The 13,486-nt window shown below is 37.5% G+C and overlaps 1 protein-coding gene across 8 annotated transcripts in view; it reads left to right on the top strand.

The window, feature by feature from the left end:
• KDM6A (lysine demethylase 6A) overlaps positions 1 to 13,486 on the top strand; it is a gene marked incomplete at both ends in the record, with an annotated part of 145,611 nt that overhangs the window by 21,581 nt on the left and 110,544 nt on the right. For all 8 annotated transcript variants that reach the window (XM_079536019.1, XM_079536020.1, XM_079536022.1 and 5 more), the window contains one exon: positions 10,204 to 10,312. In XM_079536019.1, coding sequence (XP_079392145.1) covers positions 10,204 to 10,312 — 109 coding nt within the window. The remainder of the gene's footprint in view (positions 1 to 10,203; positions 10,313 to 13,486) is intronic.

Raw genomic sequence — 13,486 nt, forward strand, 5'->3', positions numbered from 1 at the left:
GGCCAGTGAGTCCTTCACTGAGTAGCTTTATGCCCTGGGTCACATATGGGTGGTTTTGCAGTCTCAATCTGCTTGCATTTTGGAAACTAACTGATGAAGGTCTTTCCGAGATTTGTTGCAGTAACATGTACTTGAAATAAATGATGTCTGCCACTGTGAACAATGATGGAATTGGTTCTTCTCCAACTAAAGGCCTGAGTCATTACAGCTTCGGTTGAAGAGTCAGCTGCTTAACTTACCAAACACCTCACCTTTTGTGGAGTAAATCCAGTTGAATACAGTACATCCATCAAGAGGAGACATGTATCAATAGATGTTTGAAATACATGTTGTTGACTTCTGTCATTTCATTTTAAATGCAAACCCTACAGTAATGTTAGGAGATCTTCAAAGGTGTTTGACGAACAAATGGCATAAGCACACTGGTTTATGAGTGGTAGTAATAGCTTGTGAACTTCCTGACATTAAATGCCAAACTGTGCATCTGTTCTTTTGGAATACTTTGTCCTATTTCCAATCTCTAATGATGGAGCTCACATTTCTGTGGGTTTATGAAATGCTTTGCAGTAGTTAGATTATCACTCAGAGGATTTTGAATTTTCTCCCCAGTTCTGAGAGACAAGTGTTTTTGGTGCTCAGGATGCTGAAAGTCAGTGTAGATACAATGCACCGTAAATGCCAAAGTAAACCTTGGGTTTCTGTACAATAGAATTCTACTTGCCTTGTGCATATTCGTATATTTTTTTTTAAATCTACAAATAGCTGATAATCAGCTTCTAAAAATACCTGTTTGCCATGCAGGTTGGGACTGGCAAATATACTAAAAACAATACGAGCAGTAAACTGTGTATAAGCTCCAGTAAGTAATTTTATTTTTTTTGGAGAACCTTAGCTGGTTCAGAGAATTGGATATATGTTAGGATAAATTTGTAAAAAAAAAAAAAACAAAAAAAACAAAAAAACACCCTGTAGTGTGTTGTGGTGACTTCTGGCCGAGAAGTGAGGAAGTTGTCTCTGCAATCAGATATTTAAGGCACATGCTGAGTACTGGCCACTGTAGTTGAAATCTTTGCTTTAATTTGGAGAAAATCCTGAATTTTAGTCTTTCATATCCTAGCTGAATGGTCATACTGAATGTTTGTAATTTTTTGGGGGGAGCGAGGAGCGAAAAGGAATTTCTGAGATTTTTTTTTTTTCTATACGTATGTTTTTGTTGGCCCTTTTAATCTATTGCCAGTAGAATTCTGAGCTGCTGTGGTTACTAAGAGCGGTATCCTTTAGAACAGCCTTTGCTTTCTTAGTTAGTAGCATCTCTAGAAGCACACGGATACATGGAGAAGCAATGTGAATATTGGTACATGCATGTTTTTTCACTTAGTCTTGGTCAATATCCGTCTCTTTATCAGCAGATCAGGTAGGGTTGGGGAATCACGTTCCAGAAGGAGCTCTTGTATCCAGGTTCAGCTGAAAGTTAATGAAAGCAGTGTCAGTTGACAGCTAGTACGGCTAGTTACCCCACAGTTAGTGAATTCTTTGGGATGTGTTGCCTGTGAAGATGCAGTACAAAGCTAACAACGCCATTCTTCTCAGAGGACTGTGTTGGCAAGTTCCTGAGAAATACTTGAGTGTATTGTCATCGCCCTGGAATCTGTGTGAGCGCTCCCCCCACACTTGCTATTGCTGTGTTGTACAGGCAGGCCTTATTTCTTTCCTTGAATGTGGCTCACTAGCCTTGCTGTTCAGTAGTGGTGCTGCTGGTTAGTTGTGTGACTGCATCGGGAGGATTGTATTCCTCTCATTTCCTCACTGTAATTGTCCTTGCTTCGGAATACGTGAAAGTGGGAAAGCTTTGGGATAAGGCTGGGAATTTGCATGCGTTAACTATGAAGGGCTTCAGCTCTTAATGGGAATTACTGTGGTGCTGTTCAAGGCACTGGGCATAAAGTTCTTGCCCAAAATATTTTTGTATGCAAGCTATTTTTCATGCACATTTGATTATATTCCGGTGTTGCTGGCTTTAAGGTTGAATGGGTTTCCCATTGTCTAAGCATAATTAATCAGCCAGCAGAGGAGTATATATGAGTGGCTGTGGAAAAGGTACATTGTGTGATACCCTTGTTTGAGATTGCAGTGATAAGAGAGAAGATGTTTGTGGGGAGCCGTTCTTAGTATGATAGCTATGTCAATTTGAAAGGTGCCAGCATTCTGAGAATCCTGGAAATAACATTCCAGTATTTGAAAATGTTCCTTCCCTTTACAGAATTTTTGTCCTTTGTGTCTTACAGTACGTGTTACCAAATTAGTATCTCCTGTGATGCTGAAAATTTCATACTTCCTACCTATTAACATTCTTCATACACAGCTTCATCTCTGTTTTAAAAGAAGTCTTCTTTTCCTTGTATTTTCATACATAAGTATGAAAATATTTCATACTTATTTCATATTTCATACCAGTAATATTTATTTCTGAAAGTTGAACCACCTCTGCTACTAAATCCTTTTGGGCCTGAAATTCTAACTGTGCAATTTTAACAGCATTTGGTGGAGTTTTTTAATAGTTTATAGTTGTTGCTCCCCCGTATTACTTTGCATTTAGAAAACAGCTCTGACAAATTCTGTTCGATTTGAAGCCAAATATTTTCACGTGTGTTACATCAGAATCTTGGTAGAAAATTTCGTCTGCATATGTGTATTTTTTATATTTTTAATACTATTATTACTTTTCCTCCAAGCTGCTTTATTCATTTCTTTCTTTTCTGCTTTTGTTCATGGTAGCTGATAGTCACTGTTGCATTTCCCAAGACTTAACCACCAGATCAGTTTGTTTGCATGAATAACAGCTGAAATCTTCACTTTTTTTTCCTTAAGCAAAGCAGGCAGTTACTAATGCCGTCTGGTTTTCATTGATTTTTTTTTTTTCCCCTCCTCCTCCCCCTGCCATGTAGATTTAATTGTATTTCCAACATTTTATTTATACAGTGAAACTAGTAACACAGACATCTAATTTAGTTGAAATAATAGTGTAAAATGTTACTAAAATCTATACAGGAAAATTTATCCTCCTGGATACAACCGATGTAAGATTTTCAGAAAGAATAAGTTAGTCCATCAGAGTTATCTGTCTAAATGTTTGGAAGGATGATGCCCGTGCCCCTCAGTTGTGCTGTGCTGTTTGGTATAGTTAAGAATTGCTAGCATACAATCAGATGAAGTAGTTTAAAAGTTTGTGTAGTAAAATAATTAATTAGCTTTAGAGCAATTGCTAAATTAAGGTGCTAAATCTTACTGAAAAGATAGTTATTATGGAAACTATATTATTATGGTAATTATATTTAAAAATCTGCCCATATGCTGATAAAAATCAGTCATTTGAATTGCCTACAGAAAATCTAGTGCTTGCTTAAATAAAGTTGAGAATCCATGCATCAGTAAAAAAAAGTAGAATGCAGGGTTTGGAGCGATGAAATTCCATACAATACTTGTCATATCTCTTGGGTTTCCAGATCATGAAATGTTTTCCAAGGACAGAGTAGAGAACATTCTGTTCAGTGGTTGTTGAAAATCTGTTTTAATTTCCTGTACAGTGTGTGTGTACATTCATACATACATATATTTATATATTTGCAAGAATTTTTGTAAATACAGTGGAATGAAATGGTTTTGGATCTTGAAGTTTATCCTGAACATCAACTCCAGTCAGTAATTTTTCATCAAAATGCGCTTTTATTATGGACATTGTCAGCTGCAAGCCAGCAAGCTTCCTGTGTTTCTGTAAGAAGCCTTCATTATGGAGTTTATGCTGGTGACAGGAAGGACTCAGAATCTTAGCATTAGTACCAAGTGTTCTTGATTCAGTGATGGCACCTTTGTGTTTTTGTTTTTCTCCACCCCTTGCTAAAATGTCACTCTTCTGCATTTGTCATTTGAATATATGCTTGCTTGTTCGTAAGCTTCTCTGCAATTCTGTGCTTTTAATGAATTATTGTCCCCCACTTCTGATAAATGGTGATAAATGGCTTCAGGAAGAACTCTCTCGATTACTCCTGTCTGCTTTCTCCCTCAGACTGTAGAGCTGTTTTGGTGATGTTATTTTCTACACTAGGTTTTTAAATTACTTTTTTAAAATTGTACTGTTTGTTTCTAATGGTGATAGTGTGCTGCTTTCACTCCAGTCTGTACAATGTTTTTTGTTTGTGACGTTCATCTTTCAAATAGTTTGTGTTAATTTTGACTTTATATTCAGCAGCCCTGACCTTAGTTCTGCTGCTTTGCTTCTTCAGCTTTCTCTTCTACTTCTATATAAAACTGACAACAAGTATTTTTTTTCCTCTCAAATGATAGTTTACCATTGAAAAGCCACTGCAGCAGTGGTTCCATCGAGTTATGCTAACATGTAACTGCTTGTTCTTCTTTCTTGCTTGCAGTATTTATTCTCATGTACAGGTTTGTGGAGCAATAGTCAGGGGAAAATGAATTGGCTAAAGCTGATGATACATCTGTAGAAAAATCGTGCATGGGGAGGATCAGATTCCACTGCTTTAAACTGCTTACTGTCCCTGAAATGATAAGGACTTGAAATGATCTTAGTATTGTTAGTAGATCAGAGTTGACATTCAAATATATTATAGATATTTTTGCAAAAAACAATCAAAATTACCAAAGACCTCAGTAAGTATTTTTTCTCCTTGAAGTCTAGACTGATTTGGGCGTGAGCATGTTTGTGCCCGGCATGCTGAGCTTAAAAGCTGTGCAGAGGTTGTTATATAATACAGCCTGCATTTGAAATACAAGGAGAGCTCACTTGTGTTAGGATGAGAGAGAAACTTTATTTATAACACAATATGAGCTTCGCAGTGAGTATATAAAGAAGTCCTGAAAGCTCTGTTGGGAGTTGATACTAAGCAAGTAAGGGAAGCTAAGAAAGAGTATTGTGCCATCCATATGGAAAAAGAGAGCCTTACTGAAGGATATGTTGAATTAATGTAGGTTACCTTTCATCAAATATGAATTGTATGCTTTTCTTTGTAGATGTATATGAAATGTTCTTTTAAGTCATCTGTAGCCCAGGAGTTGCTGTTTATCTAGCCAGTTGCTGATAGGAGAAAAAGCAGTTGTAAAGAATTTGGGCCATTTTTCTCTTTGCTTGTGCTAAAGTAGCCTTGATCAGACTTGTGTTGCTGCTGAGCAGGAGCTAGAACTAAATCAAGAGGCTCTTAGGATGATATCTATCATCACTGTTGTTTGAAAATAACATGCATTTCAGCCAGTTGCGGCATGGAGAAAGGAATGGAAGAGCAGGCGTTGAAAGCATCTGCTTTTGATGCTGAAGGGGGGAGAATGGGCCTGGGATGTACATGGACTTCTGCTTTCCTGGTCTGCAGGTGTCCCTTGGTCTGGCTGGTCAGAGAGATTGTATAATTATCACTTCAGTATCCAGCACTATCTATATAATTATTTTCTTTTCTGGAAGAGTGAAATATCCCTTAGGAGCTAGTTAACATTTTATTTCTATGTTTAGTGTTCCATTTGTGAAGAGTGTGCTGGTGTCTCCTGTTTTTTTCTTTTTTTTTTTTTTTTTTTTTTTTTTTACCTGAAATTTCCTTCTTGCTTGCAGTTCTTGTTAGCTGCATGCAAAGCCAATATGTTCAGATCATTCAGAATACATTTAGAAAGAAGAAGCAACTGACTTGTTTTTTTTATGTACATTTACAACAGTGTTTTGTACTTTAATGTGTTCTTTAAGGCTCTAGGAACATCTTGGGGTTTGAATCTGGCATTTTACACTGTTGTCTGCTTTTTCTTGAACAGTTAATTTAGTTTTTGGCTTTCTGTGGTTCTGTCTTTGTCTTTTTCTATTTTGAGTAAAAATCTTCTGCGTCAGTGCATTCTTGCATTTTCATGCCATTAATTTATTGAAAAATTAAAAATTAGTAGCTATGTTTAGCCATATACTCCTGCTGCTTTTGTCTTGGTCAGTGATGCTTGCAAGAGTGAGAAAGAATGTACATGCAATGGCCTGGGTTGAAAAGGACCTCAAAAAGATCATGTAGTTCCAACCCCGCAGGGTCACCAACCAGCAGACCAGGCTGCCCAGAGCCACATCCAGCCTGGCCCTGAATGCCTCCAGGGATGGGGCATCCACAGCCTCCTTGGGCAACCTGTTCCAGTGCATCACCACCCTCTCAGTGAAAAACTTCCTCCTAAGACATTGTTTTCTTTATAAGCTGTTCAGAAAAGCTGTGCTAAGTTTTTTCTCTTAAAAAATGTTCAATAGTGTTTGAATACAAATTATTACAACCAAAGTAGTAAAGTTTTTTGTTGTTGTTGTTTTGTAATAGATGAAACAGAGATAACATTCCCTACCTTCTCCTTTATGAAGTAGAACTGTAAGATGTTATCAGTGACTCCTGTGTATCATACCTCAAATTCTGGTCTTATCTGTTGGATTATTTTTTTTCTTACAGAATACTCCCAAAACTAGAGGCTTTTCTTCATGAAAAGGAATCATGTTCTTAATAGTCAAAGTAGGCATTTGCTTTATTGTGTTATTTTTTGTTCAGTGGGGGAAAAAAAACAGTACTCTGCAGAAATGTAATGAAAAGATCTCACAAAAGAGGGAAAAAGTGAATCCAGTTCCTTCCCCTTTGAAGTAATAAGTAGTGAGCATACAGGGATTTGGTAGTGGTGTGTTTTTTTGGTGGTGGGATTTTTTTTGTTTTTTGTAAAGTGCTAAGAATTTTTTTTTCTCTCCTAAACAATAGGAATGTTATGCAAGCATTTTCCTAGTTGATAAATATGTAGAAGTATGTGTTGTATCTAAATTGTATTTAATCTTGCCCTAGGAAATGATTGTTGAATTTGTGGAATCAGAATTTCCACAGTAACGGGCTCTGATGTCATAAAAGTTGTTTCATAACCATCTTGTTAGAAGCGTTGGCCATGTGTGTTGCTTAGGTTTGCTTTTAATCAGGCAGCTGGCATATCATGTGGGCATTATTGCTTATATGTATCTATATATAAATATATATATATTATATAAATTATAAATATATATATATATATATTTCCATCTCAAACCGTAGCTTCTTTTCCTGAAGCCATTCCAGAATTTGTTTCCTGCTTCTGCTCAGACAACCGTACTGCAAAGCAGCTGCAGGTGATGGTTTTGCCATGTTCTTAAATTCTTCAGGTTTCCCTTTTCTCTTCACGCAGCCTTGAACAAATGGAAGGAAGCATACAATGCTGTGTAGCAATCTTCCTTATAATTTCACAGTCTTCCTCCCTCTTGTTAATTTGTCAAAACTAGCAGTCTTCAAGGCTGGTTTCATTGAGTATGCTTATTTCCTCCACACTGTATTGATTTATAACAATACTTAGGAATCTGGGTTGTGTTTTTATTTATCTTATTTGTAACTTCTGCAGAATTCTCAGTGTACCAGAATGATTTAAATTCATTGCACAAGTGGTGTCATAGCTGACCTTTATAGTTACAGAGCCACTGAAATGAGATCTTTAGATTACTCATTCAAAGAAGCCATATGTGGATGCATATAGTTGTGACCTCCCCATTTGAAAATACTTTAATCTCTTGCTGAATCTGTTAATTCAGCTAACAAACTATTTATTATCTGTGCCGGTAGATACTTGTTATTTCTAAAAGTGGTTTCAGGTGGGTTTGATTAGCAAGAAGGTTTCTCAGCCAGGACTGCAACTGGGTAAATCCATTTGTATGGGTGACTCCTCTTGGCTCAGGTGTTCCACCAGAGATGGAGAGCAAAGGGTGCTCTTGCTTTTGGTATTTGTTTCATTTGGTGAGAATGTGCTAGAAGAAAGTTGAAAATTCATATGAAATAACCAGCCCCAATATGAGTGAACTTAAGTGTAATTGTTTTCCTGGCAATGTTGCTTGTTGGTTAGACATGAGCTGTGGCTTTGTGCTTGATGGCATAGCTAGATTGCTCCAGCAGTTAACTGTTATTCAAGAGGAAGTTCTGTTTCGTAGCTTTGGTGTTCTGTGCCTTTCCTTCTGCTGACAGCAGGGTCAGTAAGATGCTTGAGGTGTATTTTCAGAGCATGTTTTAAGACAGGACAAACCTGCCTCGCTGAGGGCTGGGCAGAGTTCTGTGAAAGGCACGGACACAGCTTTTGGTATCCCTACTTTATATAATGTTTCAGAAGCTTCTCGTGCATCTTCTAATGTGCGTTTATTTGAGAAGGGGCAGGGAGAGCGTTAAGGGTCCCTGGATGCCTAGTTGTTAAAGTGCGTATGTTTATTATTTCCTTGAAGATGCTGTATGGAAAAATCCTGTTATATTTGTTCACAAAGTTAAATTCTCCTAAAATACCAGGAGTTAAAGAAATAAACTCTCTCCAAATTCTTCTCCAATAAATCTTGTATATTGACAGTTGTGGTAGTGGCTTCTTTATGCTCTGTGCAGTGACTGAATTATAAAGACAAAACGTTTGTTTCAGAAAATGTCAAGGTGTGAGTATTCTCTTCAGCGACTACCGCAGCTATGGCATATCGTCAGAAAATGGAAGTCCTATCTGCAAATTGTAATTGTGACAGTAGCGTTAGAGGCAGCAGCAATAATTGTGTTAGATTTGCACAAATCCAGAGATAAGACCAAAAAGTGGGGAGAGAAATTGAGGCACAAAACCCCAAAGATTAAATATAACTGCAATTGCAGATGGTTCAGTGGATAAACCTGAATGCTGAGAATTGACTCAAACTAGTAATAATTTTAAGAAATTCAGTTCAAGCTTGTATGCCTTGGTTTGGATTCTAGGGATAATTTTCTTTAGACTGAGAGATGGCTGACTTCAGTAGGTATTTTTAGTGGTGGGAGTAAAATTAAAGGAGCAGTACCTCTGATGAATCGTCAACTAAATCAGTCTTTTTCGATCAGTTTGGTAAGGCAGAATTTGCAGCATTAATGAAAAATATGAACTGGTGTTTTCTTAACTATTTGACAGTATTTCCTTTTCATGCTGTTGGAATTTCTCATTTTGAGTATTAATACAAGTTTTTAATGAAGTAAATCACAGATATGGTCGGAATGATTTACTAGTTGGACTACTGCAGGGATAGTTGGCGTGCTGCCTCTGCCTTCCTGCTGTCCCCCAGTTACTTCCAGTTTTAATAAGATGACTTAAGTTGTCATTTCATGTTAAATATTACAGTCTCTTGATTGTGGTAGTATATTAAAGTCAAGCAGTTCATCACGGCAGCTGCACTGGAAGTATGTTTAAGCCATGAGTTGGTGGAAAGTTGGGATTAGCCAACTGGAGTTGGAATTCACTGGAATTCTGACAAGTTTTTGAGAGCTTTGAAGGTCTGTCGGTGCAGAGGACCTTCACTCACTTCATCCCACCCATTTAAGTTTGTTCAGCTTAATGGCTAGCGTGTTCAAAATCAAGAAACTGATGGGAAGTTTAAGAAGTTGAAAGAATTTATCTTTTACCAACCTGTCAGTGGGGTCATGAAGTAAGAGTAGGAGAGGTCAAAGATCATGACTGTTGTGATGAATGGAAGATAATAGTTTTATAAAAGTCTGTCTTTGCTGGGCAGAACATATTTTGTGAGTGCTGCTTAGAAGCTTGTAGGACCACTTCTCTCAAAATTCTATTCTGTTGGATTCAGGGTTTCTAACCTCAGTGATACTTAGTCTGAAGTGACTACGTAGTAAATGGAAGGTAGTAAACAGTGCATTTTACGACATGACAGCGGTATGTGAAGAGTCAGATCTTTGATAACGCATGCTAGACTACATGAATTGTCCAAGAAAACACGCTGAGGTGCTGTGTTGTTCAGTTTAGCAAAAACTTGTTAAATGCTTAGGATGATGAAAAGTGATTCTTTTAGGAATAAAAGTCAAAAGCAATGAGAATAAAATGACTGATTATTTTATTTTCAATGACTTTCAGGGTATGGAAATTTGTGTTTGGGAGAGCAAACGTTTCTGAAGTTGACAGATCTTCAGTTACTTGTTTGCTGTTGGTGCGCATTAGAAGATTTGAATTTCTGAAACTGCTCTGTCTTAAATACTACATTTTATGTTTGATAAACAATGCTGACTGCAAGTTATTTAGATGATGGGCTTCTTCCATTGGAGAGAAAGAAGATGCGTTATTGCTCAGAAAATGTACTATTTGCTTTAGTTAAATACAAGATTTTGACAACCTTTTATTTCTTTTTCTCAGGCTGTTCGCTGCTATGAATCGCTAATTTTGAAAGCTGAAGGAAAGGTCGAGTCTGATTTCTTTTGTCAGTTAGGTCACTTCAACCTCTTATTGGAAGATTATCCAAAAGGTAAGGTGGTTTGTTTATTTACTTACCTATTTATTAGCATTTCCAATATTGGCTGATATAATAGAATACAAAACATTTGGGTAATTCACTGTTTTCATGGCTTGTACTATATTTCAAAGCCTGTAGCATAGTAAGACTGATGAAAAACACAGTTGTATTTTAACTTACTAGCCATTTCTAAATTGAATTCTAATTGGGGAAAGAAAAAAAAAAAAAAAGCACAATACACTTCTGGTTCAGATATGAGTATGAAGTTTATTTAGTTTATATAGTAGTGCCACACTGCTTGTTTCATTTTTCTGGTCTACTACGTGACCATATAGAGTTGAACCTGTACCTTGAAAGGGTTCTTAATTGAAATGGGAAACTCGGAAACTTCAGAAGCTAACAGTTTCAAGAGGCACAGTTGTGTAGAATGAGTGCCTTAGACTGGGTTTGTGCTTTCGTGTTTGTTTGCAGTCTCAGTAGATCATACAAGGCTGAAATATGCTAATTGAAGAGAAAAAGATGGCATTTAATGTGTGTTTCATGTTGTTTTAAATACTGAGTGGGAGTATGGAACTGTGATTTTATTTGGGATAGGTGTTGGTTTCTTAGGTCTATTTCATCAGGCTTTCCAATTATTAAAAAGTGTTTGGTTTTTTTTTTTAAGCCATTATTTCAGCCAGTGCTCATAGAAATTTATAAACGCTTGCTCTTCATTGCATGGGGCTCAGTAGGCTGCTTTTATGGTCGTGCTGATGATTGCAGAGTATAATCTGCTGTGTTGCTGACTGAGACGTAAGGGCAAGATCTTCAGGTTGTGCTATTGTGTGTTCATTCCAGGCTGCATATCAGCTCAGTGTCTGATAGCTGCCAACCTTCCAGTGATTGTGGAGTGTATAGAAGTGCATTGCATAATAAATTTAAAGTGTGAATAAGTTTTATTTCATTCTATTACTCTTAATTATTAAACATACTAACTGCAATTATGGTTAATTTTGTAAATGCTTGGGATCTGAGAAGTACAGGCAATTCAGACATGTTTAGATTGTACTGATATGTATAACATCCAATTTTAAAGTCCTGAGAAGTTCCAGAAGCATGAAATGCTGAAGCAGGGTGGTCTTCAGAACTGCAAGGTGTCTAGGATGGAATTAGCCTTGGATAAAGTTGTGGAGAAGATGGTGAAGGATGTAATTACTTAAGAGCAGCATGACTAATGTTGTTCTGCTCATGAAGAAGTGAAATTACTTCTGACAGGTTCTTGGCAATACCAGGCAAAGTATTCCCAAGTAGGCCAACAGTCACATACAGGAAGAACAGAACTCAGCCAACTGGTGAAGGGTTCTCCAGCACTACAGCACTCACTGTTGGGAAGCAGCTTAGGTTCCTGAGATGCTCTCCCTTCAGTGCTGGCCCTTATATGAGCCCAGAGTGGCTCTACCCTGGATCCACCCGTTGTGGTCAGATGGGGAGCACCATGTGCACACAATGGCATGTGTTCCCCTGGCCAGCGGCACCCCTTCACCAGGTGTCCAGTCATCAGTTCAAGCCCTGACCTAACAGGTCCCGACAAACGTATATATATTTTTCCCTTGGAAGCCTATTCGTTTTATTAACTACCTTCAAATGTATGCACCTGTGCATATAGTGAAAGAGGGTATGTCTTTATTAAAGGCACGGCATCCTTTGTGTAAAAACATTGGCAGTGTAGTTTACACAAAGTAGATCAAAATTGTTAATTGATTGCAAAAGTACAAAACGTGCTCAAGATGAAGCAGTTCTGGGTTGATAGAGATCTGTTGAAAGCTTCATGTTGTTTTCTTCTTATTTGATCTCTCACAAATATTTTGACAAATGTGGATCATTCAGTTAGATACAGCTCTGTGTGTATTACTATTTTTAAATTGCCAGCAATTTTGTAGCAACAAAGACCATCAATGGCTTCTGGGTAGGAGTTAGGACTTGTGAGATTCATGGCAGATTATTGCAGGTCGTTATAGGAGGCAAAGACTGTCCCGTTGGCATTGTATAGAGAATATCAGTTAGGGACAAACTTTGAATGTGGAATAAGTTGATGGCAAATGTCTTGCTGAAATCTGGGTAAATCTAGCATGTGTTTTTATTTCATTAATAGAAAACCCATCAAACCTGTTCTTTGAAAGTGCATTATGTTTTGGGTCATTTGTATCCACTGAAGTTCAGATTTAATATTCATTTTCAGTAATAATTAGTAATAATACTAATCTTCAACAAAAGCTGTGAGTTTACATCAGATATTACTGGATGACATCCTTCTTCTCTTTATTATATCTGAGGTCAGACTGCAACTTGTAGTCATGCCAAAATGCAGTGTATTTGAATTGCTGTTGTTAACGAAGAGGTTTTATTTGCAGCCATTGCAATTGAGTTGTCCTGTTGATTTTACTCAGCTGTTGTTAGGAGAAGGTGCTATAGGCAAGAAGGTGTCAACTGTTAGCAGATTTTGAAATACTGTGAGCTACTAGCTTGGGTTTTCAGACAGTGACAAGTAGGGCAGATTGATTCAGCTTAGCATATATGTTACAAGGTGGTTTGTGTGTCTGGCTTTTGTTTTTCTGGTCATTGCTGGGGAGAACTGGTGTTCAGGTGTATCTGAAACAAGAACATTAATTCCTCCAAGTGAAAACTTGTTCTTATTTACTTAATATTAAGATGATGTCTTCACTACCCAATAGGAAATTATTCACCAGTGCTTTGATCGTTTCAGAGCTTCCATTGTTCCCTGGCTGTGTCTTAAGTGACATCACCCATCTGCTTGTTGCTTCTCTCTGTGTTCTGCTGGCACAGTTCAATTTGCAGCTGTGTGGGGAACTGATCCAACTAAAAATAACCTAGCAGAAAAAAACGATGCGCCTGCCCCACAGTGTGGAACCTCAGCCTCAGATTTTGCCTAAGGAGGCTAATGAGTGATGATGTAGGCTTCTGGACACAGCAGTATTGTGCATCCAACTAAGACTGTCATATTTTTTTTGCTGCTTCATTCCTTGAGAGAGCTGGAATTTTACCAAAAGTAGGGTGTTTCTGGTCTTAGAGGAAACTGGTGCTGCATTAGTAGTTGGAGATGATTCCTTAAGGAATGGTTTCCACAAGGAATAGAGTGTAGATGGCCATTTTAGAAGTTTTAATTCCAGTTGAAGGCTCTTTGAGTTC

Source organism: Tetrao urogallus (assembly GCF_951394365.1).
Source record: "Tetrao urogallus genome assembly, chromosome: 1".
Lineage (NCBI taxonomy): Eukaryota > Metazoa > Chordata > Aves > Galliformes > Phasianidae > Tetrao > Tetrao urogallus.